The 27,631-nt window shown below is 39.2% G+C and overlaps 2 protein-coding genes across 2 annotated transcripts in view; one reads left to right on the top strand and one right to left on the bottom strand.

Annotated features, from left to right (window-relative positions):
- The first annotated feature begins 668 nt into the window (after positions 1-668).
- Positions 669-27,631, top strand: part of pla2g4ab (phospholipase A2, group IVAb (cytosolic, calcium-dependent)) — a 50,350-nt gene continuing 23,387 nt past the window's right edge. Inside the window, exons 1-6 of the mRNA XM_013135127.4 lie at positions 669-691; positions 21,555-21,687; positions 21,902-21,983; positions 23,611-23,759; positions 23,882-23,998; positions 25,124-25,161. Coding sequence (XP_012990581.3) covers positions 21,655-21,687; positions 21,902-21,983; positions 23,611-23,759; positions 23,882-23,998; positions 25,124-25,161 — 419 coding nt within the window. The 5' untranslated portion in view covers positions 669-691; positions 21,555-21,654. The remainder of the gene's footprint in view (positions 692-21,554; positions 21,688-21,901; positions 21,984-23,610; positions 23,760-23,881; positions 23,999-25,123; positions 25,162-27,631) is intronic.
- ptgs2b (prostaglandin-endoperoxide synthase 2b) lies at positions 7,637-12,806 on the bottom strand. Its single transcript, XM_034293951.1, is given in 16 exon segments — positions 7,637-8,531; positions 8,534-8,665; positions 9,407-9,554; positions 9,834-9,968; positions 9,970-9,990; positions 9,992-10,122; positions 10,521-10,767; positions 10,865-10,924; positions 10,926-10,952; positions 11,115-11,231; positions 11,233-11,297; positions 11,604-11,750; positions 11,895-11,919; positions 11,921-12,036; positions 12,119-12,235; positions 12,428-12,806. Coding segments are annotated over 16 exon segments (1,830 nt in total). The 5' UTR covers positions 12,492-12,806; the 3' UTR covers positions 7,637-8,253.

Below are 27,631 nucleotides of genomic sequence, written 5' to 3'. Positions count from 1 at the left end.
AGCATTCAGTCCTCGATGTTATCTTTTTGTTTATATTGGACTATTATTCTGAAGGAATTCTTATATTAGGAAGAGCAAATGTTAATGGTTTGTAAATCTCCTTGAACAGTAAGTTGGTCTTGGCAGTTGAAATTGTTGCTGCCATAAGCTAGATTCCAGTGCAAACCATCTTAAGGTTTAGGCTATGGATGATAAATGCCTCTGTAGATTCTAACCCTATTGAAATTATTATTCAAAAGAAGTCAATTTTATCATTTTATTTTCCTCTTGTAAAGAAAACCTTAAATATCCGTCAATTTATTTGTAAAATAAACACTAATATTTGAGGGTATTCCGGGTAATACTAAAGCATGTGTTTCTATAGTATGTGTCCAATGAGGTTAGTTTCTTGTTAAATGTTACACAAATCATATATTATTGTACACATAGATATATGTTTTTAGAAGATCTTTTTTCTAATTTCCCTTGGTAAGACTTTACTTTTGCAGCCGGTCAGGTTTTTTGCCATGTGACTTCCTGTCAATTAATAATCAATGACCTTGTCACGTCCAATCCCATCGACAGCTTAAATTGTTCGTTAGGTCACACCTGCTTCCTTTTACAAGGTGGTAGTATATCAGAGGATTACGAGCTTTCCAAGAGTACACAACACTGTGTATTCAAATCGAAAGTAGGCCTGTTGAGTTTGTGGGTAAGTTTCAAATGAAGCTAGGTATTGTAATGGGATATTAGCCTATTTGGTCAATTGTTGTGGTATATTTTGGAAACGTTTATAGATATAATAGGCCTAATTGTTGCAACATTTCAAAGGTGATCTAATGTAGCCTGTACACTGGAAATGGAAACTGTTAAACAAGCTATTGGAAAGCCACATTTTTTAAAACGGTATCTTACGAAGGCGGACATTTATTTAAATTAAACTTAATGTCTGTTATTGAGTTGTCACAGTATGTAATGTACTGGCATGTGTTACGGTAGGTATTAGGTTACAAATAGCAGTAAGGAATTAAATGAAGCTGAGGACGTGAGGCGTCTATTTCTGAAATTAGCCATTCTGATGTACTTATTCTTTTGTTTAGTTGTACATTTGCTCCTTCCACATCTTTCATTCCTCAAAACATTGATTGACTGGCTGGTTTCTACAGTGAGCTATTTCTTTTTTGCACTTTTTAACCTAATATTGACCTCAACACATACCAGTCTACTGCAGACTGTGGCAACACACAAACACAAAGACCATATAAAGCTTAATTTATCAAAGAAAATAGCTTTTAGCTGTTTGATATAATTAAGTGATGTTCTAGTACCACATTAGCAATTTGGCATGATCACTCAAGGATAAGGTGTTGGAGTAATGGTTCTTGGAAATGAGGCCTGTGTAGATTTAATCAAAGACTTAAATAGTATATTTTTTTACATCATTAATGTCCCGACTATACTTTGATCAGTTGAATACCACGTTGGTGAATGAAAGTAAAAATGTCCTTTCAAAACAGCAACATTTGTAAAAAAAATTTCAAACTCTTAGCCTGCAGTGTATAACTTTTATTGTCCTGTTAGATTTCAGATCAATTCCATGGCTAAAATAAAGGTTTCCATAAAATATATTTCAAAGTGTGTGTGTGTGTGTGTGTGTGTGTGTGTGTGTGTGTGTGTGTGTGTGAGTGTTTTCAAGTGCCTCTATAGTTTGAGTGAAATTTGTAATTAAGTTCTGTTTGATTCCCAATTGAGCCAAATGTTGTGTCCTAGGGCAAGGTACTCCCCCCTAATTTATTCCAGGAAAATGTACCTGTACTTATTGTAAGTCGCTCTGGATAAGATCGTCTACTAAATGTCTACTTGTCCATATTTTTTGTATGAATGCATTTGATTTGTGTGTGTGTAGCACCTCTGATGCTAAATTAGAACAGATTATGGCTAGACATCCAAACCTAGGTTCTAAGCAGTAGAATGGATTGACTCACTACAAGAGACTTGTATAAGAAAAGGTAAAACAGCTGGCACATTTAATACAAAATTCACCTTACTTAAACATTTTCACAATTATGAATTGTCTTCACATTCAATATTCTTGATTGTTATCCCAAGAATATTTAAAAGAAAAGAGCTCCTTTTGGGAAAAATACCAAAATAAAATATTTGTCCTTCAGGTTCTCTCGCTCGGGTAGTATGAAATAAAACAGTTCAATCTTATCTAAATCCGTTGTCTTCTATCCAAAAGTTCAGTTGCTCGCTGTGCGAAAAGGAATCCAAAGCGTTGGCCACACCGCTTCCAAACGTTTCCTCTCTGCTGAGGACTCATAAGGACTGGCTCGCCATCAAAATCGAGCTCAACCATAGAATAGAATCCAATCTAAAAACCAATCTGCACATAGCAATACATAATCAGTACTAATTACTATTATTGCATTATACATATCTAATTAGTCAGTTTTCCAAAACCAACAATATTTTCCTTTTCACTAGAACCACAAAATGGCGACAGTAGGAAAGAAACGTGTTAGACATACCTATAACGTTACATGGATGTTGGATTTTATCAATGGTTTATCATAGCAATTCAAATACTTACTAATTTACCTTTAGGGAAATTATAGATATTCATCCTTCTGACAAATAGTTATATTATTGTATACTGTCTTTACTTCAGTAATACGAATTGAACTTTACCTCAACTACCATGCAATATCACTCGAGCAATTACCAAAGGACAAATAACTAATTCTAAACATGAATAACATATGAGCCAAAATCAAATAACAAACATTTCAAAATACTTATTTCACTCCGATTGGTTTTATGAACATCATTACACTTACATATTCTTATCCTAGCAGCTAACAAGACGCCATGTAGAAAAATAACTAAAGAAAAAAAATCTAATGACCCGCTTAAATCGAACTTTAGCTCAAAAGTTAACAAGATGCATACACCAAGTGCATTAATTACATTCGGAACTCTCCGTCAGCAATTTTACAGTGGTGATCTTCTTGATCTAGCAAAAGTTGTGACGCGAAGAACCCATTCAACCTTATAGACTGTAAAAAAATGGACGACGCCCTTTCGCTCTTTTCCATTGGTGAAACTGAAGCCGCCAGTGTCCCGATACGGCGCTGACATCTTGGACTTGCGTCTGCGCAGATAGCGATCTTGGGACCAGTTCTGCGCAGTAGTTATGCACAGTAAGCGAGCAGGAAGTAAAAGCCGTAAAGCCGCGAAATCAATGGCCCCCACCCCTGTGCCCCGCCCTCACTCTCCCTCGCAGAATGCGCATACCGTAATCAATCGCAAGTCCAAGTACAGTACAACCTTTGCTTGTTAAACCTAGACGATATGTTATAGCCTAACTTACATCATGTTTAACCTTAATTTAGAATAGGGCCTAATACAAAAATTATTTGTAACTTCTAGCTAACGATCACCTGCTAGCTATTAACATGGCTATTAACAAGGCTTGTTGTCTTTTAGCTAACGTTAGCTAGCCCATTACATTTATTTACTAAATTAAATAGCTTATAAATGTAACTTACCGAAAAAAAATTCTAAGATCGATTGGAAATGCCAGATCGGGTAGCAACAATGTACTGCAGAACAACCCATTATGTCCGTGTGAAATTATATCAATTATAGAAATTTAGAGATTAAATGTAAAGCTCCAATATCCTCAGTCCTCCGAAGATCGCGAAAAAAGCCTGATGGCGCTTCAGTGGCCCCTTGGCTCAGATGGCTGTCAATCACAGCTGTGAATCAGACGTCACACCACCGTTTTTTAGAGCATTAAATAACTAACTAAAAACAAAACTCTTGATTTACATTAGCGTGATACAAACTACAGTAAATGACAGAAACCAGCTTCGGAAAAAAATATATTTGAAGGGTAAATTTAATTGTTTAGTTGGTCTCGCGTCCCATTGAATAACATGGGGATGGGCGGGGTTTATGACCTATACTGGGACCACTCACCAGGGGGCGATCGAGACGTTTTGGCTTCACTTTTCAGGGCTTGTGCGGCACGCTTGTTCAACCTGCGCATTACGTCAGCTACCCTCCGCATTCTTATAAGTTAACCCTTTAGTAACTGCATAATACTATGTGTGTTACATGTGTAAACACATTTTATTTACAATCTTCAAAGTGGAATAAAACAAAAGTGGAAATTGATTCCTTTATAAGAAACTGGCCAAATTAGCAATGAAAATGATTTGACATACACTCACCTAAAGGATTATTAGGAACACCATACTAATGTTTTTGACCCCCTTTCGCCTTCAGAACTGGCTTAATTCTACGTGGCATTGATTCAACAAGGTGCTGAAAGCATTCTTTAGAAATGTTGGCCCATATTGATAGGATAGCATCTTGCAGTTGATGGAGATTTGTGGGATGCACATCCAGGGCACGAAGCTCCGTTCCACCCACATCCCAAAGATGCTCTATTGGGTTGAGATCTGGTGACTGTGGGGGCATTTCAGTACAGTGAACTCATTGTCATGTTTAAGAAACCAATTTGAAATGATTCAAGCTTTGTGACATGGTGCATTATCCTGCTGGAAGTAGCCATCAGAGGATGGGTACATGGTGGTCATATAGGGATGGACATGGTCAGAAACAATGCTCAGGTAGGCCGTGGCATTTAAACGATGCCAATTGGCACTAAGGGGCCTAAAGTGTGCCAAGAAAACATCCCCCACACCATTACACCACCACCACCAGCCTGCACAGTGGTAACAAGGCATGATGGATCCATGTTCTCATTCTGTTTATGCCAAATTCTGACTCTACCATCTGAATGTCTCAACAGAAATCGAGACTCATCAGACCAGGCAACATTCTTCCCGTCTTCAACTGTCCAATTTTGGTGAGCTTGTGCAAATTGTAACCTCTTTTTCCTATTTGTAGTGGAGATGAGTGGTACCCGGTGGGGTCTTCTGCTGTTGTAGCCCATCCGCCTCAAGGTTGTGCGTGTTGTGGCTTCACAAATGCTTTGCTGCATACCTCGGTTGTAATGAGTGGTTATTTCAGTCAAAGTTGCTCTTCTATCAGCTTGAATCAGTCTGCCCATTCTCCTCTGACCTCTAGCATCAACAAGGCATTTTCGCCCACAGGACTGCCGCATACTGGATGTTTTTCCCTTTTCACACCATTCTTTGTAAACCCTAGAAATGGTTGCGCGTGAAAATCCCAGTAACTGAGCAGATTGTGAAATACTCAGACCGGCCCCTCTGGCACCAACAACCATGCCACGCTCAAAATTGCTTAAATCACCTTTCTTTCCCATTCTGACATTCAGTTTGGAGTTCAGGAGATTGACTTGACCAGGACCACACCCCTAAATGCATTGAAGCAACTGCCATGTGATTGGTTGATTAGATAATTGCATTAATGAGAAATTGAACAGGTGTTCCTAATAATCCTTTAGGTGAGTGTAACAACTCAATTCTGGTTATGGTGTGATTGTTATCAATGTACAGAAGTAACGTCTCTATTACCTACATAATCTAGCTCGGCTAGTTTTAATATTATTTTTAACTTAACCTTTCAAATGGTAATTTCCATTTTCAATGTGTAGCTTAGAAAAATTAATCTTTTCACTATAAGATTTCTGTGAGTGTGACATTTATCTTTTATTACACTGATGCTAAGAATGTTTTGTTGTAGTAATCTAAGCTATTCTGCAAGTCAATTGACAATGTGTGTCATTTGGGTTTCAACAGTATGCCAAAATCACATGTTTGTTTCAGTTCACTATTATTCTTCTGGCAAAAAACTGAGTTAAAATGGTGTAAAAGTACCCAAATTAATATAGTAAAGCGTCAAGAAACACAATTTATTGTGCAGTGGACATGCCAATCAGCCTCATGGTGGCACAAGCCTGTGAAGTTGGACTTTTTGAAAGTTCACCACACCCATCCCTTTTGACCTAGTCTTGGAAATCAATCCCTAGGTGTATCTCCTCACTATGAAATTTTTTGCCACTGAGACCCAAAAATCACCATCATGGATTTTTAGCCATCTTAGTTATTTTGAAAAACACTACTCATATGGCAGCAAATGACCAATCTTGATGTAGTTTGACATTTGGTATCTACGTATGAAGATCTTCAAGGGTTGTATAAACCAGACCAGTATGTAAAAAAACTACATGGGGTCACCATTGGACAGGAAAAAACATCCAACATTGGGTTAATGTTGGTACACGTGTGCAGTTTCTTTTACCCTACATACCATATTGCATAATTTTCATGCTAGCTAAATGCAAAAACCCACTAAATGCTGCTTGCAGCTTTAATTGAAGTTGTAAATGTAAAGACAATTGCTAAGTTACAGTAACATATACATTCCAAGGGTTTTCAAAGTTTACTTTTGTCATTATTTGGTCCCCTTAATCGCTGCTTTCAGCTATATTTAACATCTTAATCATTCAGTAAGTTGCTGCTACTGAAAACCTATTTCCTCTTTGCAAATATTGGTTGCATTCAATCATTTCTTATTCACTGATTTCTCATCTTCCGCTTATCCGGGGCCGGGTCACGGGGGCAGCAGTCTTGGCAGAGATGCCCAGACTTCCCTTTCCCTAGACACTTCCTCCAGCTCTTCTGGGGGGACACCAAGTTCCCAGGCCAGCCGGGAGACATAATCCCTCCAGCGTGTCCTAGGACTTCCCTGGGGTCTCCTCCCGGTGGGACGGGACCGGAACACCTTCCCAGGAAGGCATTCCGGAGGCATCCGAAACGGATGCCCAAGCCACCTCAGCTGACCCCTCTCGATGTGGAGGAGCAGCGGCTCTACTCTGAGCTCCTCCCGGGTGACTGAGCTTCTCACCCTAAGGGATCGCCCAGCCACCCTGCGTAGAAAGCTCATTTCGGCCGCCTGTATCCGGGATCTTGTCCTTTCGGTCATGACCCAAAGCACATGACCATAGGTGAGAGTAGGAACGTAGATTGACCGGTAAATCGAGAGCTTCGCCTTGCGGCTCAGCTCTTTCTTCACCACGACAGACTGATACATTGACCGCATTACTGCACCAATCTGTCTGTCAATCTCCCGTTCCATCCTTCCCTCACTCGTGAACAAGACCCCTAGATTCTTAAACTCCTCCACTTGAGGCAGGCACTCTCCACCAACCTGAAGTGGGCAAGCCACCCTTTTCCGATTGAGGAAAAATCACTGATTCCTCAAAAGGCTAAATTTACTCAGGCAGCCCAATTTTGATCCAGAAATGTTGACCAATTAGATCAGCTATTTTGCCAAAGAACTAAATTAGGTGTAAACACAGCCAGAGTAGCCTGTCATGTAGGTAACATTTGTGTGTAATTACAAATTATTCAGCTAATATTTCACATAGCTTTCGTGACATAGCATTTTATAAAATGCATTTCTAAAAGGAAAATGTATCTGTGCATGCATTTATATATATGTCTGTATAGCAGAAAAATCCCCTTTGTGGCAGTACATTATGCAGACAGAAACACCTGCAGCAGGTAGGAAGAACAGAGTTAGAAGATTTAGCTGCACAGAAACAAGAGTATTTAAATAATTTCTAAACCAAAAATACATGAGCCGAAAGAGTGAGGCAGAAAATCACTGGATAGGAATACATGCTACAGTATAATGTTGCAAATTTGAAGAGATGGAGTCAAGTATATCTTAGTGTTTTATTTAACAAAAAAATTTAGTTGAATTGTTCAACTCAACAAGTACTACAGGTTACAGTCTCACAAAAGAACTTGCGGCTGTTAGCGTTAAGTACAGTATTTTATCAATCTGGCTATATTTCTTTTGACCTGTGGAAAAGCCTGTGTACAGTTAGGTGGCATGTAATTTGTGCTTGCAATTATAAGAGAATGGAACAAAGTCAGGTTTAACTAAACCTGTTAAATTCAAGTATTGGTTGTCAAAGTTTAGTCAACTTTGAGGTTGATAAATAGATTGCATATTAAATAAGCGCGTACATTTTTTTTTTTTTAAAACACCAAATTGGTCTTTCAGTTAAGTCAAAACAAAGGCAGTCTAAAACTTAAACAAAAATCTCAACATTTCCAGCATTAAATAAATAAAATAAATATTAAATATAAATAAAAAATGTATACATTTAAAAGTGCCACACAGACTTTTTGAGTTCAGTAATAGTGGAATGGTGTTTCACAGTATAACTTAACTGTTTGTGTTGTGATTGGATATTGACCTATAGATTTTTCCCTCCCCTGTGCAAAACTATTTTGAATTCCAGAAATAATTTCAGTTCATGTCTTATCAGAGCTCAGTGCTTCTTTCATTCAGAAGTACAGTGGGGTTGACATCATTATTCCCAGAATGTGCCGTACTGGAATTGATGGTATTAGAGCCACTGTCCTTTACACTGCGCACATGAAAGGATGCTACAGGGCAGGGACCCTTGACGTTGTTGCATACCAGCCTCTGTAGGGATGCAGTGTTGACAATGTTAAAGCCAACACTCCCACCAAAGGTGCTGGGCTTCCAGTACTCTGGTGAGCAAATAGGATTTCCCATCAGGCCTTTAAGGGAGTAGGTGCACCCATCTCTACCATGGTCTCCCCAAATATGCCATTGGTTCTGGGCTTCTCCACCAGCAAACCTGGGTAGAGCTCCACAGCATCCACATGGCCATACATCTCCTCCAACACTGCAGCCATCTCCTTTTCCCCTGAGAAATATAGAAATATGTTGCATTAGTTTTTCAGTCGGCCTGCTAAAGGAAAGGAAAATGTATTTTAGGTACCCAACACAAGCTGGCTTCTCTCTCAGTGGATATTCTTATGATAACACACTGATTATGTAATGATCATCTGACCTGGGTATTGCTGTCTGTTTAGTTTAAAAAGTGTTGGTGAGGAGGATTTAAGTTTGTGAGCTGTTCCATAAGGATTATGAGATTATGTTTAATGGAATACAATACACATGGTGAACAGTTCAAATCTAAAACTCCTCGAAATTCATTCAACATCACATACAAGTAAAGTTTCAGCTTTTTGAGAGGAGTACAGCAGGTCTGTGTGAGGCAGTAGAGCCTCTAGACCAGCCCAGGCAACCATCTGTCTGTTTATACCCGGCTTTCCGCCATCACTAAATGCTTACATGATCTGCAACTAAAGTGCACATCTGTTTGCCTTACTGTAGGACTAAAATGGAGCTCAGTATTGCTCAAATATAAGTTAACATCAGGCTCCATCTGCCCAAGCTAATTTATTACTAAAACGACCCTCCATCCATTCTTTACCAGTGCTTAATTGAAAACGGTATACCACAGAATGTCACACATTCTACTGATAATTCAGTTAAAAGTGGATACACTAAATGATCTCATTATTACTATATTGTACAATACCAATTTGCAGGATAATCTGTGTTCATTTTATAGCTGTGATGTGAATGGTGCTATGCTCACCTGTGAGTTCTTCAAATGAGGTGTACGGTTTCATGGAGAAGCGTTTCCTGTAGGCATTAAGGGACTGGTAGCGCATCAGTCTGCTGTTCTCTATGGATTTCAGAGCCACCATCAGCACAGCAGCAGGGACATTACGACCTCCGGCAACCTGAGAGGGCAAGAGTGATATGAGGTAAAATCGACCAGCCTCAAACAATGAGTTTCCCTTAAATTCTTATTGCCGACATTACCCTCCGAGTGCACAGTAAAGTAAAAATACTTGAATCCAGTTTGCTTGACAAACAACATAAAATGCAACCATGCCATTGTTATTCATAAATGTTTTGGCCTATCTTAAATACTTAATTCTGAACCACCCCTTATTTGTTTTCTAATTCTGAGCCCAAAGCATATAACCTAATTCCTATGTAGAAAGAGAGACACTTACCCGTCCAGCTATCTGCTTGGTAAAGGATTCCACCAGATTGGCGATACCGTGTGTGGTGACTACAGAGGTGTTGAAGACAAACTGAGGGTAGGAGTAGACCTGCTCCTGGATGTGGAATGCATCTGGCATCAGAGGGGTGCCAGTGGTAAAGGGTGTTTAAACTCTGAGGAAATGCGGTTCTGATACTGGAAACGCTCTTTGAAGAGAAGCTCCGGGTCGAACTTAAGCTTGAAGTGGTAACCACTCAGGTGCTGTACATAATCCTCAATCACAATTTTGATTGTTTCACCTACAGCAAGGAGCAAAGGGAGGGACAATTAATTTTGCTGTTGTTTTGTTACATCATTTATTGATATAGTCTGCTTAATTTTGTCCAACTGGAACCAAATCCCTTTAACATACAGCATTTAGAAACCTTAATCAATTTATTTTAACATATGTCACTGAGGGATATCAATGATCCAAATTAAAATGGGGCCATTATACTACTGATACATTTGGTGTATCAATAGTGGAGGAATGACAACTTTTGGTCGCTGAAAACACATTTAGAACTCAATGTAGAAAGATCCATACATAGAAAGTAAGTTAAAAAAGCAGAGGACTACTGTAAAAGAGGACAATGTCAGTACAGGTGTTCATCTGCAAGATCTGAATTCATATAATTCCTATATACAGATTACTGACCAATAAGAATGAGGCGAGATGTCTGAAAGAGCCTATCATCATCCCAGTCCGGGTGGACCTCCTTCAAGACATCACAAACGCGGTTATGTTCTCTTAGCCAGATGGTAGCATACATCATGAGACCAGGAACCAGGCCAAAGGCCTCATGGCCCACAGCGAATCGTTGAGATTCTGGAACATGGGGAGGATAGTGCATGTCCACACCAACCTGCTCCACCGTCGGGGGGTACACCTCTCCTTCCAACACCTACAGAGTTGAGACACGAGACCGTCAGCTGAAGCTATGACAAGACAGCATCTGTTCATTAATGTTCAACGTTATTTATACTTAACAAGTTCGGCACCTGAAATTTCAATTTTGGCCATCCTTGAAAGAGTCGCAGTTTATGTTGCTTCTCAAGGTTTTTCACCATAAATGTGACCAAGGTCCACCTGGAAATCAAACATGTAAATGAGTCACATATGCTTACATGCAAGTCGTTTTTTTTTGTTAACTGAATTTGTCATTTAAAACCAGGTGTTCCATGGCCATGGTTTATTTGTCATGTGTGCTGTTGCTGTGCACTACAGTGTTGTGCAGTTATGTTTACACACCCCATGGCCCTTGGCCTTAGTGAAGGCTGGACCCATCTTCTGGTCAGATTTGAAAAACTGGTGAGTGAAGTGTTGGGCAAAGAAAGCAAACATCAGGCTGGTGCCCTGAGGGTCGGGGGATAAACATCCTTCTGAGCAGGAGCTTCTCTGCCAGCACTTTTGCCTCAGGCAGCTCCTTCTTACCTGCAGGGGACGAGTAATTTGTTTAACTTGAATGTTTTCTATTTTATGTTGTAGTTTGACAGCATATAAATACAATGAACTAACTTAGTACTATGTCCACTAACCCAAAGCAAGCCACGTTTATGGAGCAGTGTCAAAGGTTTAGCCTAATCCACCATTGACACATTTTCGGTGTTGAAATGTAATGTATCAATGAAACATTCTTTAGCACTTCAGCTAAACTATAATCATTGCAGGGGAATGTCAGGTGAGCCATTGTTAAAAAATCTGATAGAACAGGTTTTGATAGACGGAGAGCTTACTCACCTACGACTCCCATAGGGGTTGGACAGTCCTTAGGCAAAGGAGGGAGGGTGCGTGTGTAGTAGGAGAGGTTGGAATAGCTTCCCAGCTTTTATAATTCATAGTCTGCATTGAAGGTTGGAGGGCTGTCTATCATATGGGAGCGAGCTGGAAGACAGAAGAACACAATTTATTACTAGGAATTAAACAATTGACAGTCAGCAAGCACTAATTATAAAACCTAGTTTTGACAAAGTAAAACTTTCACATTGTATAAAATCAAAACGATGATGCTATTGAAGTCAACTCACATGGTCAGAACATATCTCATGATACTGTCCCCTGAGGAATGAAATGCTGTTAATGATGTTCCAGAGGCCCTTGTAGTGCGTGAGGAGGTAATGCACTGTGTTGGGGGTCGGCTTTAGAGACATTTTAATCCACGTAAAGAATTCCGCTGTAAAAAGAACAAAGTAGTCAATTTTATACGAAAAAAACATATGCCTATTATGTTTTGTTCTACATAAGACTTAACTTACGTTGTGTGCAGTTGTGACCATAGAATCCAGTACGTGTACAGTCGCACTCGTAGCTGTTGCCGTCTATAGCCGTACACACGCCACGGTTTTGGCATGGCTGAGAGCAGCAAGGGTTGCCTACATAAATACATTTTTGTTTAGATTAGTTTGTGGCTAATAAATTGACATAACATAAATAAAAGACTCTGCTCTGATACCTGACAAAATGAATTAGGTCTAAATTAAATACGTTCTTAACAAATTGCAAACATAACTCAAGACAAACGCATAAGCTCTGCACCACAGTTTCGTTAATATAATTTTGTTTACCTCCTTCGCAGACAAATAGTATGCCCAGAGACAAAAATAAAAGCGTTGCTATGCTTCGGTTCATTCCAATGATGTTTACCGATATACCGTCTCTACTTTTCTTACAACTTAGGTTGTGAATGAACCACGGTTGTTTTATAGCAAGAGTGGGTGGAGAGAGAGAAGAGGTAGGACCGACAGTCAGGTCGCGTGTCGTCTTCGTCTCAATGGCCGTTTCAAAATTGGAGACTGAGCGCAGGTAGTGATGTATTATATTACTAGCGCACAAAATATATTTACTCTAAACTTCAACGATTGTAAGGAGTTACAACAAGCACACATAAGACTCCCTGAGACTATTTCTGACAGTAGGTGCAGAAAGTTTTCAAGCATCAGCCGCTGCCGGCGTGTGGCTTGTCTCAGATGATCCCGCGCAGAGAAAGAAGTCAGATTTGGATGTTTCGTGCTGGCGTGGATGCGTAAGGTCTGCGGTGGAGGCATGCGGTACTTCTCTGGCGACAACTCTGGTGGACACGTTCTCTGCTTTAAGCATGCCATCTATACTTTAGACATATATGTTATGTTGTGTGTATGTAGAAATCGACTTCGACTAGTATTGCTGCGATAGGCAGGGCCTAAATTAACTAATGGGTATTACCAAGTTAATTTGGGAAAATGTGTATCGTGGTGCTAAAAGTAAAATAAGTAGTAATTGAGCTACTAGAGGCTTTATTATAACACCGAAATTTACACAGCGCCTACGCTAGACACAGTTCCTGAATTATAGGGCTACTATTTCTCGTGTCACCCTCTTAACAGTAAGTGTCGCCTTCCGCCAAGAATCATTCATAGATCGGCTTTGAAGGCAATCTGTCTACTACTACAGGAACTTTTCAGTATTGAACAAGCTCAGTTGCTGCCCACGGTCGGGAACTTTAATATAAGTCATTGTAGTGGGACCGTCTGGGGAAAAATATTTGTTTATTTTGAGGCGCACGTTATTTCCCAAATTCAGTGGTTAGAGTCCATAGATATGGAGGAATTTTAGGGAATTTATTAAATAAATATATACACCATGAAGTAATTAAAAAGGCAAATATATCATTTAAATGGATAAAAGTATGAACTGAAAACATGTAACATTTAATTGTGTATTTCAAAATGTAATGATTTATTAAAAAAAAAATCTTAATTTCACTAATTATTTATTGAATGTTGCATTAATTGTGAAATCTGTCCATTATTGAATCCATCATTATATTTGTCACCTTACAACTATCAAAGTTGGAAGAGCTGGCTCCCTAAAGACAGTGTTTAAAATGGCTCATTGCCTTCCCCGGAGATATCCATGCTATAACTGCCTCTGACTTTCTCTATAGAATCAACAAAACAACCCTATACACATAACATTGCACTCTGTGTGATCAACCACAGTTGTGTCCAATACGGAAAAGGTTGCACCATCTTTTGTTTTTGGGCAACCCCCTGCTAGGGTACTGTACTCCAAGTAATATGGATTTAATTCCGTCTGCTGCATTTTCCCATAAAAAATAACAGTTCCGCTGCTAGAAACCCAACAACCCAGTTCAGGGCAATGCAGTATTCGTTTAAGCTACATAAGATTCACAATTGGATGTATACTAAAAGGGCTTGTATATTATTCAATAAAGCCATCTAACCACAAGGGAAGAAGAACGGTTTATTTGTACTGAGGTAAAAGGGGATTTGGAATTGATAATGTTTAGACTGAATATGATATCATTTCATGCGTGACTGATGCTCTTTTACTCAGGCACATTTCATTTGGCCTCCAATGGAATACAATGTATGTGTGAGGACAAACCCTTTCTTACCACACCCAGTCATCAAGCTGAGTTTCTGTATTTCTTGAAGAACTGGAAAATGGAATGGATGGAGTCTCAAGTGATGAGATGAGCGGAAGTAGGAGAGACGTTAGAAGAATGTGAGAAAAGGGTGGGGACAAAATAGAAGAGATGGGAGAGGTTTTTGAATTATGTGAATGAACAAGACAGTGAAATGGACAGTCTGTTTTTTGATAGCCAGACTAGTCACTCTATCTGATCGATTTTTTCTACAGTCATCAATGATGGGTGTATTGCACTGGAATAATGGAATGAGCAGAGTATGAAGTGCTGCTGGATATTTGGGGCACAGACACATTAAAGCAATTATACTGTTCGTACAGATGTTATTTTACCGAATTGCCTTGTTTCACCCAACAAAAACAAGACTTGTACATTTCCTGCCCTCTTGTTCTTTTGCACCTCTGGTTAGATGCTAACTGCATTTCGTTGTACTGTGCTCAGACTGTTTTAATGACAAAATGTAATCTAATCTAACTACACTATGTAAATCGAAATCAAGAGCAATATGTTGGTTTACATTGCAATATAAACCAGAAACTGTTTTACTTAGGCCAGAGTACGAATTATACGATGACAATCGTCAGGAGTCAACTTTCCACCAGGGTGTTACTGGGAACCCAGTGCAACACAGGCACATGTTTCTGTGAAACTGAAGTCTTACTATTCTTACAGTATATTGCCTATTAACCTAATGTCTGCATTCTGTAGATGATGATAATTTCAATCCATTACACCAGCTCATGGGGCACGAACCACATGACAACCTCTGTAGTCAGGGTACACCAACAAAGTATTCTAGTGCAAAACTAAAAAGCAAGTCAGACCCACACACATTACAGCAGCAGACCATGGTTTCTGCTCAAACACAGACCCACACAATACCAGAACCAAAGATACTATTAACATGCCAAAGAGGTAGGCAGATGTGTTACTACCATACAGTATGTAGGACATTGCCTGACTATTAGACTATTTTTAAAGTAAGAAAACAGTTGGCGAATTTAGCAGAGTTTTTGGGTGGTCTATATCTTTAAGTAGTAGCTAGGGTAATGTTTAAATCTTCAAAGTAACCTAATGCAATGACAATACCACAGAAATGTTGTCTCCTATGGCAGTATAATAGGCTACTGTGTGTAATTTTCTCTGCCGTATAGTAAACATTTCTGTGTATCACCAACCTTATATTGAATGTGTGAATGTCTTCATAGTTCCGGTTTACCTGTTATAGTAGGATGGGGTTTCATTAAAAAAAGCCACTGCGACGTTGGGAGTGAGGTTGAGTGAGGCAGGCAGACGAGACTAACGTTGTGATGGCAATTTCATCGATCAGTACTCTTAAAGGAGGAAGTACAGAGACAAAATTCTCTTGGCATAATTAAGTTTAATTATTTGCAAATAGAGAGACCCGTCAAACGCTTACAAACATACTCATCGAGGAGTCTCTAACTTAATACATGAACAGTTCGTATTTTATAGAGGAAAGGGGTTGTGGTAAGTTGCTGCCCATCTGTCTTGTGTCACATAGGTTTATACCCAAAGGGCGGGCTGTCCCCCCACCTTATCCTTCCTGCCATAAATGTTTACTGTTGTGTTTACTTAAAGGGGCCAACTGCTCCTACCTCCCCCCAAGGGCCACATTCCTAAGGAACAAAAGGACTGACACCCTTCTTTGTCTAGGCAGGAGAACATGGTCAAAGTACCTAATAATCCTCTGATATTATACAGACGTGTGTCTAAAAAAAGATTTACATATCAGCCAATGGAAAGACAGACATTTCCCAAATGTACCTTAGTTCAAAATTTCCATAACGTCAAGGTTAAGAAATTATATATCACTTTAGGGGTGTCCAAAAGATTACAAGATTCTTCCAGACATATGGTATATATATTATAATGATTACTGCTAAGAACAATATATAAATGTTTTGACCCCTCCAACCTGTTGTTTTTACCTCTTTTGGGGGGGCCCAAGTCTTAATTAGGGGAGTCAAACCTCCCAATCCCCCCGTAAATCAGATCCTGCTTCAGGCTTGCTATAATGTTCTCTATCCTGAACAAATCCTAATGCCTAATTTGTTTTGTCAACCGAACCCCGGTTGACTATATGGTAGTCCGCGTCTCTAACCACTACCCTATTTAACATCATTAGGCAAAGAAAAAATCTACCTTGTTATTTTCGATATAGGTCATACAGTTATTCTTTTTAATATAGTCTTTATCTTATACAGGTTTTTTCATTGTTTTAAAAAATCCTTCTTGTACTGGATATAACCACTAAAAAAGGACATTGATTAATTGCAGTATCTTATGAATTATAAACACAGCATATTCTTTGGAAATGCAGGCTTTATTTTGAAAGTTTTTAAATTACCATACCTAAGTACTAAAGTCGTTGTGGTGCTATACAGCAACCAGAACGAAAGCACCGGCGCGCTTGTGGAACTCATTTGCTATATTTGAAACATCTGGAGGTTGGTTCATTGGTTAACTGGACATTTCTTCGATTCGTATTGCATAGTCTAACATCATGATAAGTAAGATGTTAACAATTGCGCCACGTTTGACATTTTGATGTGTCCCACCCCCCAAAGGTTCAGACTTCCTAAATTACCGCTGAATGTGGGTTACGTTTAGCACACCTCCTGCTCATCGCATACAGTGGAACCATACCTCTACGTGGAATTACATATTTTCAAGAATAATGAGTTGATACTGCTATAACTGCACTCAAGTGTATGTAGACAATGTTATTCCTCAACGCTGCATGTTTGTTACAATACAAACACTTTAAGCCCTGTATGATGGCAATGACCATAGGCCCTACAAATTCAAACGGTGACTGCTTTGCGCACTGGTGTTTCGTGGGTTTTTGGCAGATCTTTACGTGGAAGTAAAGTACAATGCCTTTGCCTTTACTTCATTAGATAACTATTCAATCATAACTTGCCTTAAACATTATAATTGTTTTCCTACAATAAAAACGGAAGAGGCAACGTTTGTTTTAAAAAGGTTGTTTAAATCGTGATGGACTGTCTTTTCAATTTATGGAATTCATAAAATGATACCTATTAAAGATATTTGGAATATGAAGGGGATTTCTGGCACCAAACCAATTGTAGCGAGACTAATGCAGCAGGTTAAAGGGAACGTTCATACATATTTAAATGCAGCCTTGTTTTTAACTGAGTTGTTTTGTTGCCGATAAAATTGTGATATCACTGGTGCTGCGGATGTCTACAATGTATTATAAAATATGTTATTAAACACTCAAAACAAAGTAATATTACGACATCTTTTTGTGGATGATATCTCTGCTCTATAGTTTTACTCCACTGTGCCACAAATACTTGTTTTAAAGACAATGTTTATACAACAACAAGAGAACAAATATGGATTTTTTTGTTGTGCAATTCCAACCGAAACTGTTGTTCAGAGACATTATCCAGAATTAGATATTGATGTGTGTGTGTTTGGAGTGTTTCCATGTTAATAAACAAAGCACAGAAAGTGAAAATAAAGCCACATGTGAACATAGCTGAACTTCCCTTTTAATATAATAAATGTACCCATTAATACAAATGTTGAATGGTTAATGTATATATTTTCCATGTAAGACATGTTTTTACGACATAACATAAAGTGCTTATTCAGATACCCAGCATAAAACCCCAAAGAGGAAGCAACAAAAAGGAATTGATGCAGAGTGGCTAGGAAAATGTCCCTATTAGGGTCAGAACATGTGAAGAAATCTAGAGACGAGCCAGTATGAGGGGTGGTCAGTCTGGTTTTGGGCTAGAGGGCAATCCTTCCAGTGAAATGTTTAAACCCTAGCCTAGACTACAGTTAATCATTGACCCCTACTTAAGGGATGAGTCTTCTGAAAAATCAGACGGTGGTCTCTTATATTAATCATTCAGATCATTCTACAATAATGGAGTTCTATGGGTAAAAACCCTATCCTCCAGCTATTTGTTTAGAAATTCTTAGTACGGTAACGAGGAATGCGCCTTGTGACCATATAGGTATGAATGGCAGGGCCAATTCAGAGACATATGTAGGAGTAAGTCCATATCATGCTTTGTAGGTTGATGTAACAGGCAGGCAGTGTAGAGAGGCTAGTACTGGAGTAATGTGATCACTTTTTTAAAATTCTAACAGCAACGTTTAGCATTAATGACTTTAAATAGTGTCTTATCAGGTTAGCCTGAAAGAAGAGCATTGCAATTGTCTAATCTTGAAGTAACAAAAGCGTGGATTAGCATGTCTGCATATTTTTCATCAAAAAGTATATCTTTTTTGCAATGAGTTGTATCCTTTTGAAGGGTGGTCAGCACAGCGTTCAACCCAATGTATATGAAACTGTGTTGTCTGGATAAAGATGAATAAAGGAATCACCGGCATCAAGTGCACATTTGTTGATTCATACAGAGAACAAAGTCAGCCCAAGAATCCAACCCATTGCCACAGCTGGAGGTGTAGGCAGCAGACCCTTAGATTTTACTCAAAATTTTAACACAATTGGGCATTGTGTTAAAATTGGTGTTACTTTTAGGTTTAGACAGAATAACAACAACAAAATCCAGAAAAACTAATGTTAAATTGATTTTCATTTTAATGAGTGAAATAAGTATTCAACCCCTCTGCAAAACGTGACTTAGTACTTGGTGGCAAAACCTTTGTTGGCAATCACAGAGGTCAGAGTTTCTTGTAGTTGGCCACCAGGTTTGCATACATCTCAGGAGGGATTTTGTCCCACTCCTCTTTGCGGATTTTCCTCCAAGTTATTAAGGTTTCCAGGTTGACGTTAGGCAACTCAAACCTTCAGCTCCCTCCACACATTTTCTATGGGATTAAGGTCTGGAGACTGGCTAGGCCACTCCAGGACCTTAATGTGCTTCTTCTTGAGCAACTCCTTTGTTGCCTTGGTCATGTGTTTTGGATCATTGTCATGCTGGAATACCCATCCACGAACCATTTTCAATACCCTGGCTGAGGGAAGGAGGTTCTCACACAAGATCTGATGGTACATGGCCCTGTCCATCGTCCCTTTGATTTGGTGAAGTTGTCCTGTCCCTTAGCAGAAAAAACACCCCCAAAGCATAAAGTTTCCACCTCCATTTTTGACGGTGGGGATGGGGTTGATGCCAAAGAGCTCTCATCTGACCACAACACTTTCACCCAGTTCTCCTCTGAATCATTCAGATGTTCATTAGCATACTCCAGACGGGCCTGTGCATATGCATTCTTGAGCAGGGGGACCTTGCGGGCTCTGCAGGATTTCAGTCCTTCACGGCGTAGTGTATTACCAATTGTTTTCTTGGTGACTATGGTCCCAGCTGCCTTGAGATCATTGACAAGATCCTCCCGTGTATTTCTGGGCTGATTTGTTACCATTCTCAAGATCATTGCAACTCCATGAGGTGAAATCTTGCATGGAGCCTCAGACCAAGGGAGGTTGACCGTTCTTTTTGTGTTTCTTCCATTTGCAAATAATCGCACCTACTGTTGTCACCTTCTCACCAAGCTGCCTGGCGATGGTCTTGTAGCCCATTCCAGCCTTGTGTAGGTCTACAATCTTGTCCCTGACATCCTTGGACAGCTCTATGGTCTTTGCCATGGTGGAGAGTTTGGAATCTGATTGATTACTTCTGTGGACAGGTGTCTTTTATACAGGTAACAAGCTTAAGTGAGCTCCTAATCTCAGCTCGTTACCTGTATAAAAGACACCTGGGAGCCAGAAGTCTTTCTGATTGAGACGGGATCAAATACTTATTTCACTCATTGCTAATCAATTTAACATTTTTGACATGCATTTTTTCTGGATGTTTTTGTTGTTATTCTGTTTCTCACTGTTCAAATAAACCTACCATTAAAATTATAGACTGATCATTTCTTTGTCAGTGGGCAAATGTACAAAATCAGCAAGGGATAAAAAACAATGTCCCTCACTGTATGTGCATCTTATACTGTATGTTATTTGGTGATCAGGTCAAATTATAACATTATTCATCACAAAGGTAACAGAGTTATTATTTTAACAAGTCTCTACAACATTTCTACATAAGGTCTTGAACCATTTGGTTTATTAAATAAAACTAAAAGGTATGTTATCCTTAATAGTTACGTTATCCTTAATAATTACATCAACCATTGTTACAGGCCTAACACTTTTATCAACTGAAGTAGGCCTACTATTTTTATTACATTGCTGTATCTTGCCATGTCTAAAGTGTTTTTCTCTTAATAATGTAAAATCTACTTGTCGGTGCATCTAAATTTGAAGTGATATTACCGCATTGAATTTCAGCCTGTTCAGGTGGGATTTGTAAATGTGGTCTTACTATAATAGGCCAATTACTTTTCGCCATGTTATTGTCTATATGTACATTTATATCTGATTGTTAAGCCAGCATGATTAGACACATTTTACCTGCTAAAGGAGGCTTAGGGATGTGAATGAAACTTTATTACCTCACACTGATGTATTAGAAATGTTAAACTATGAAGTATTAATACTACACTGGGACTTGAAATGTATATGAATGTCAATGATCGTTGAATAACCATTATTCTTATTTGAGTCCATTTATCCAATAACAATGCCTCCAATTATTAAGCACATTGGCATGGCTTTCCTTAATTTCCCTGGCAGCTATAAAACCAGACGCCCACTCAGTGATGGCAAAATGTCAAGCTCCTTCTGGACCTGTGTTGCTGTCCAACCTACTCAGCTCTTGTTGCTTTTGGATCATTCAGAAACAGTGCACATGAAGGTCACCATGCCGTAGCATGCACTAGCTCATTCAGGACTTGGACCAACTGTCCAAACTACGTGACCGGCACTGCAAACACACGCCACTACGGGCACAGAAATGCTACGCTTTGTTGAATGACTAAGGAGAGCATTAGAGCCCCACTGAGCTTGTCATTTACAGTAATACAGTACACAAACACACACACAATTATGAGACTGTTTTCGCATCATTCATTTCACTGTGAATTACACTTCACACACCCTCTCATTCTCACGCACACACAGAGGCCTATCTCAGTCCTGTGGCTTTAGCACACTTCCCATCTCCCCGGTCCTCTACTCAATGCTATAGCTATAGTTAAGCAGTTAAAGTTATTTCAAGCACCAGCAATATATTTTTGGACTTCTGTCAAAGCTATGGTTTTGCTTTGTCTGCCAGGACTTACCATATATTATAGCTTTATTTTCCAACCATGCTTAAACAGGATGATCATCTGTGTGCCTCTAGTCTATTGATGCAACCCACAATCTGTGGAGGATCTTTGTGAGTGCAAGGACATATCTGGAGATTGGAGAGAGGCTTGCACCAACTCTTCCATTAGCCAAACATGTCTTCCATTGATCCCTACCAGTACATTATTGTAAGTATACAAATTACATTGTCTTTTGTGTTTAAAATACTGTATGTTTTACTTAGAACTCCAAAGTGTTGGCTTGTATAGTATAGTATGCCCCAAACTCTAAACTCTGTCTCTAAGTAGTTCTAGGCCGATGTTGTAGTTAGTGTGATTCGAACATGTCTTCAGATGTGTGAATGGACTCACAGGCTGTGTTTGTCTTGATGTTTGTTTGCAGGTGGAGCAGCAGTTCTCTCACAAATTCAGAGTGACGGTGACGCGAGCTAGCAATGTCACTAAGGGAGCGCTAGGTGACTTGTGTGAGTCTGACAACACCTGTTATTTTCCATAGACCTAGTTGACATGTTATATCTCACAACCTCCAACATGAAACACATTAAAGAGTGGTCATATTCTTATATATAAAAGCAGAATGTATGTTGTATGGAATTGAATCCAGCCAAATACTCATGACTAGAATATTCAAACACTTTACATTAACATGCTCTTCTGACTTTTTTTTATAACAATGTTGTTAAGTGCTTACTTCAAATGTACTGTTGTGGGCAATTATTTTTCATGAGAATGAATTTTAGTTTCCACACATTGTCGGTAATGTATCTCCAAATTGCAAAACGTGTCCTACTGAAACTGAAGGTTATTCTTCTAATCCAGAAAATGAACATAAATGGCATGCATGAAAGTATTGGTGCCCAACACCTAATTTTTGGTTACACATACTTTGGCAAAGATAATTGCATTTAAAGTGGTTCTTGGAATCATCAGTAAACCTTCTGGTCTGGCCTTCTCTACTGGTGACTTGGCCCACACTTCAGCTGCAAAAATACGCCGGTTCTGCAATGTTTGAGGGATGCTTTTTTTTAACCAACATTCAATGACATCAGTGTATTTTCCTTACCACAAGTCCATTGGCCACAAGCTTGATAATACTGCAGACTGTAGTAACAGCAAAATGTCAAGGATGCAGGAAATGTAACTTTGGGAATGTCTATGTTTGAGGATTATTTAGTTTGACATCCTCAGACAAGTATATGGTCTTCAACATTAATGGTACAGGAAGCAGAATATTCTGTTTTGTTGTTCTCAAACCCTGTTGAGTGGCAATTTATATCCAGTAGGCACCTCAATGTACCAAAGATATATGAATAACCTAGTTAAGGAGGATCACCTGCTAGAATTGCCATAATTTATCCAGGACACTTCCAGTTTTGAGACCTGTGTAGTTGTGATACACAATTATTTCCACATTTATGATTTTCCATTTTGCTTTAGAAAGAAAAGCTAACCTTTTGTCCATTAAAATGACATCAAATTTATCAGAAAGTCAATGTAAACATTGTCAGATTTATAATGGACTATCTACCTATGAGTACAGAGAAACGTTATCAGCAACCAACACTCCTCTGTTCCAATAGCAGGGTGTTTGCTAATCCAAGTTTATCTTTTTGAAACGCTAATTGCGTTTGAAATCGCAACTCCAAACTATGCAAGAACTATTTAGGAAAGAAGCAGTCAGCTGGTATTTTGTCTATAATGGAGTGGCCAGTACAGTCACCGGATCTCCGCCCTATTGAGCTGTTGTGGGAGCAGCTTGACCATATGGTACTTAGGAAGGGCCCATCAAGCCAATCCAACTTGTCGGAGGTGTTTCAGGAAGCATGGGGTGAAATCTCCTCAGATTCCCTCAGCAAATTGACGACTAGAATGCTAAAGGTTTGCAAGGTTGTAATTGCTGCAAATGGATAATTCTTCAGTTATTATTTCAATTAAAAAACATTATTTCTAACCTTTTCAATGACTATTTTCTAATAATGTTCCTATATTTCCAATTCAGACTCATGGGAAACAGTACATTTCTAAGTGACCCCAAATTATTTAACGGTAGTGTATGTACTTTATGTAGCAAACATTTGTTTTGGTCTACAGTGGACACTCCAGACCCCTATGTGGAGTTGTTCATCCCCACCGCCCCTGAGAGCAGAAAACGAACGCGGCACATAGATAACAACATCAACCCAGAATGGAACGAGACCTTCAACTTCATACTGGATCCAAACCAGGAGAATGTTCTGGAGGTGAGGGATCGAACGGTGTCAGTTCAACACATGTTAAGTCAAATCAGTTGAACTGCCAGTTAGGTCAATGTTATGTTGAAACTGATGCCTGAAGCTTCTTGGTTGGTGCTGTGCCCAATCAGATAATTTTAATGGATGCCAATTACGTGATGGACGAGAAACTTGGAACTACATCGTATAACATCTCCAAGATGTTGAAAACCGGACAGACGGTGACAGTGGGTTTCCTTATCGGCAAAGTAAGACCTTTATACTTTTACTCTTATCTTTAGTAGCAACAGTATTCTGAAGGGAAGAATGAGCCTGAAATACTTTAGCTCTCACCTGACTAATTGTCTATTAAGTAATGGTTTCTCATCAGAGTAAGTTTTCCCTTTCTATTATTTTGTCTGAAAGACTCTCACCCCTTATCTTACAGTTTTTATTTGCTCCTCCTCATTGTACCCCTCTACATCCAGTGGAGAACCATGGCTGTTGGACCTAGGCCTTCTGTGGGGAAGAGAACCCAAAACATTGTATCAAACTGAATAATAAAGAAAATCCCGACCCATAGCCACACACATTTACTGTACATCACATCTAGCACTAATGTAAGAGAATCAATGCTTTTTAAAGAAATCTTTAATTAATCAAACTGGCCTGAGCTTTGGGCATCCACTCACAAAAAGAAAAGGCTGGCCTACCAGCACAGAATAATCTAATGCCATCATTAAAACCAATAGCCACAAGAGGCAGGGCCAATTCAATTATGTCATTGCTTGCGCCCCTGTAGAGACTGACCTCATGCATACTTGATACCATGAGGTGTCGTATGAAGTTCAGTAGACAAAGTAACCAGTGGCATAAAGTGTAAATGAAACGCTGTGTCACCCTGTAATGTATGGTCAAATAATATTTTTATAGATTGCTAAGCTGCAATTTTTTTGCATTTTGTCCTACGACGCATACGTATTCCACTGGTAGATAACTGCATTTACTGGTTGTAAGCAAAATACAATGGCAGAATTCATAGCTTCTTCTTGTAATGAGGAATCATCAGAAGTAGTCATTGTTGTGCAATCTTAAAAAGACTAGCTAGCAACAAGCACCTGAGAATCTGCAAAACTAGTACCTCCCCCATTTTGAAAACCCCACCTTTGAGGTGACCTGCATATACAGTTGCCCCAGAGACAACCAAAGAAATGCCGATTTGATATTTTCTCCCCTTTTCTTGAGAATATTATCCTGTCATCCCGTTTACTTTCCTTGTGAATATTGTTCTGAATTCCAGTTTGCGATTGATGGATGCATTTCTTGTTTTATTTGATCATATGAATCAATGTTTTTTTTTTACAATAACCAGTTCATTTTTGGGGTTTTGACAGGCTACCAATGTGTACTTAGAGATGGCTCTGGAGGTGTGGTATGTATCTTACAACTAACACGCTGTACTTGTGTATCTGTTGCTTGCCTGTCTTTCTGCCTGTCTTCCTGCCTGTCTGTCTCCCTGTCGGAGTCCTGCTTGGTTTACATATGCTACCTTAACATTTCCAAAGCTAGTCAAAGGGAGTATTAATATGCTATATATACAGTTCTTTCAAATTTTTTACATTTTGTCTTTGTCTAGGAGGATTTTTAATTGGTAAATAGTATTATGTATAGAAAAATACAACATTTCAATTTCATAATTGGATCTACACCCCCCGAGTAAGTACTTGGTGGCAGCAGTATTGGCAAAAATATAGCCGTTTCTGTATGGATAGGTCTATACCAACTTAACATAAGTACAGCAGTGTCTGTAGGGATGGGTCCAGACCAACTTTGCATACCATTTTGCATAGATTTGTCAATACTGGACTATTCTTTTTTTTTACTGAACTGTTCAAGCTGAAATTCCTGGATAGAGCAAAATACAGCGATCTTCAAGTCATGCCACCCATTTTGTACTGAATTTAGGCCACTTAATTGGAATAAGCATCTGACCTACTAAACTACACCTGCTATTTACCCTTTTCATCTATTTGGTATATATCATTTGGTCCCCACCCTTGCATCATAGTTTTACATGCATATTTATCTCCTCACATTGTATGCACCTTTTCCATCTGTACATTTTTTATAATTGATTGTTCTCTTGCCTTTTCTATTGAACATAGTGTTTTGATTGTATTTGTGTTGTCTTGCAATTGTCTCAAAATCAACTTACCTGATCAAATAAAAGTTAATCTTCTTGACCGTGTTCCAACCCCAGGGATATTGCCTACAAAAGGCCTACGAATAATTTTTATAATCATCCCTGATCTGTGTCTTTCCACAATTCTGTTCTTAAATTATTTTGAAATCTCCTTTGGCTCATATTTGAGCGTTTTCTTAAATTAATTGTCCAACAATAGGAGCATACAGAAACTGCTGACTGTCTCCTGAAATAATGTTAATCACTACAAATTAGCACAGGTGAAGGCTAATTGACTTGTGTGATCTTGAAATTGCTTGGTTACACCTTAGCAAAAATTGGATTGCCATAAGTGGATGGAGACTGTTATACAGTTATGATATTTAGCTTTTGTATTTGTAATTCAGCATTTAATTTTAAGGTGTGTAGTATGGTTTTTATACATGGGTTAATTTAAATCCATTAGACTGAGTCACTGAAGTCAAAGATATAAGTTATTGGCTATTCTTTAAAAAGGAAGAGTTTCTCATGTTTTCTGAAAATAGGTAAGGACTTTGTCCTAGTTTAGAGGGATGCTTGTTCCCCCATTGGGGTGCAAGACGTGAGTTTTGACGGGGGTGTGTGAGAGCGGCCCTCCCATAGGAGAAAGGAAGCTGAACAAAGAGCTCAAACTATCTTCGCACCCTGTGAGGGTGCCCCGGTGGAGTTGTCTGCCATGATAGACAGGGCTTAGAAGAGACGGACCTTCCCACAGAGAAACAGCAGCTCTGTCATGTTTAGGTTAACTTTGAATGGTGGGCCGACATCCAAGCTGAGAAGTCAGCCAGGCACACAGATGTGTGTCGCCATCTGGGTGTCAGAAGAAATGGTAGAAGGAAAATGGTTCACTGACATCCCCATAGCAATGATATTGGAGACCATGTGAGTAGATAACAGAACCAAGTAATGTGGGGTTGAAAATAGGAGGGCCTAGGACCAAGCCCTGGGAGACCAGTAGTGAGTGGCAAGAAAAGGGAAGGTAGAGAGGATGGAGTGAAAGGATGATCAGCCATCTGATACATTTTCTTCAGTTTTCCCCTTGGAATGCTGCCCTTCTGTTGACTTATAGTAACTTACGGCACACCTAGTCGACAAATATTGTGCCATCAGCAAAATGACCATCTGAGTTGTGGCTGAAAGGGTAGGGTTGAATGGGAGCGAGAGACGTTGAAAGAAGAAGAAAAAAGTAGTGATGATAGACCTGGATAGGGGTTGGAGTGAGATTAGTCGACGGACAGCACCTAGTAAAGATGAGGTCAAGCACATTGATTACCTTTGTAAATGTGAAGGGAATGGGCTAGCATGAGGTCCGAAGATGTAAGGAGTAGAAATAAAGCAGTGGAAAGAAAGTTATTAGCCAATCAAGCTTATCGAGGTGTCATTGAGGAATTCCACCTGGTGGATGATACAGTAGATCACAATGTTAAGCTTGAATGGGCAACTTGCATTGACAGCATGGAATTCAATGAGGAAAGACAGGTGAGCAAGGGAGAAGAGAGATTCATAATGCTCTGGAGCGATGCGTAAACCTGTGCTACAACCATAAGATTATTTTGGACCATGGGAAAACCTATGAGGAGAGCAGCTGGAGTAGCAGTATTTTATTGGGTGTTCCATGTCTCTGTTAGGGCTTGAAGGACCGCATATGCTACGATGAACTCAGCCTATTTGACAGCTGATT

Source organism: Esox lucius, chromosome 8 (genome assembly GCF_011004845.1).
Source record: "Esox lucius isolate fEsoLuc1 chromosome 8, fEsoLuc1.pri, whole genome shotgun sequence".
Classification (NCBI taxonomy): Eukaryota; Metazoa; Chordata; class Actinopteri; order Esociformes; family Esocidae; genus Esox; species Esox lucius.
This window is presented reverse-complemented; position numbering and strand designations above follow the sequence as displayed.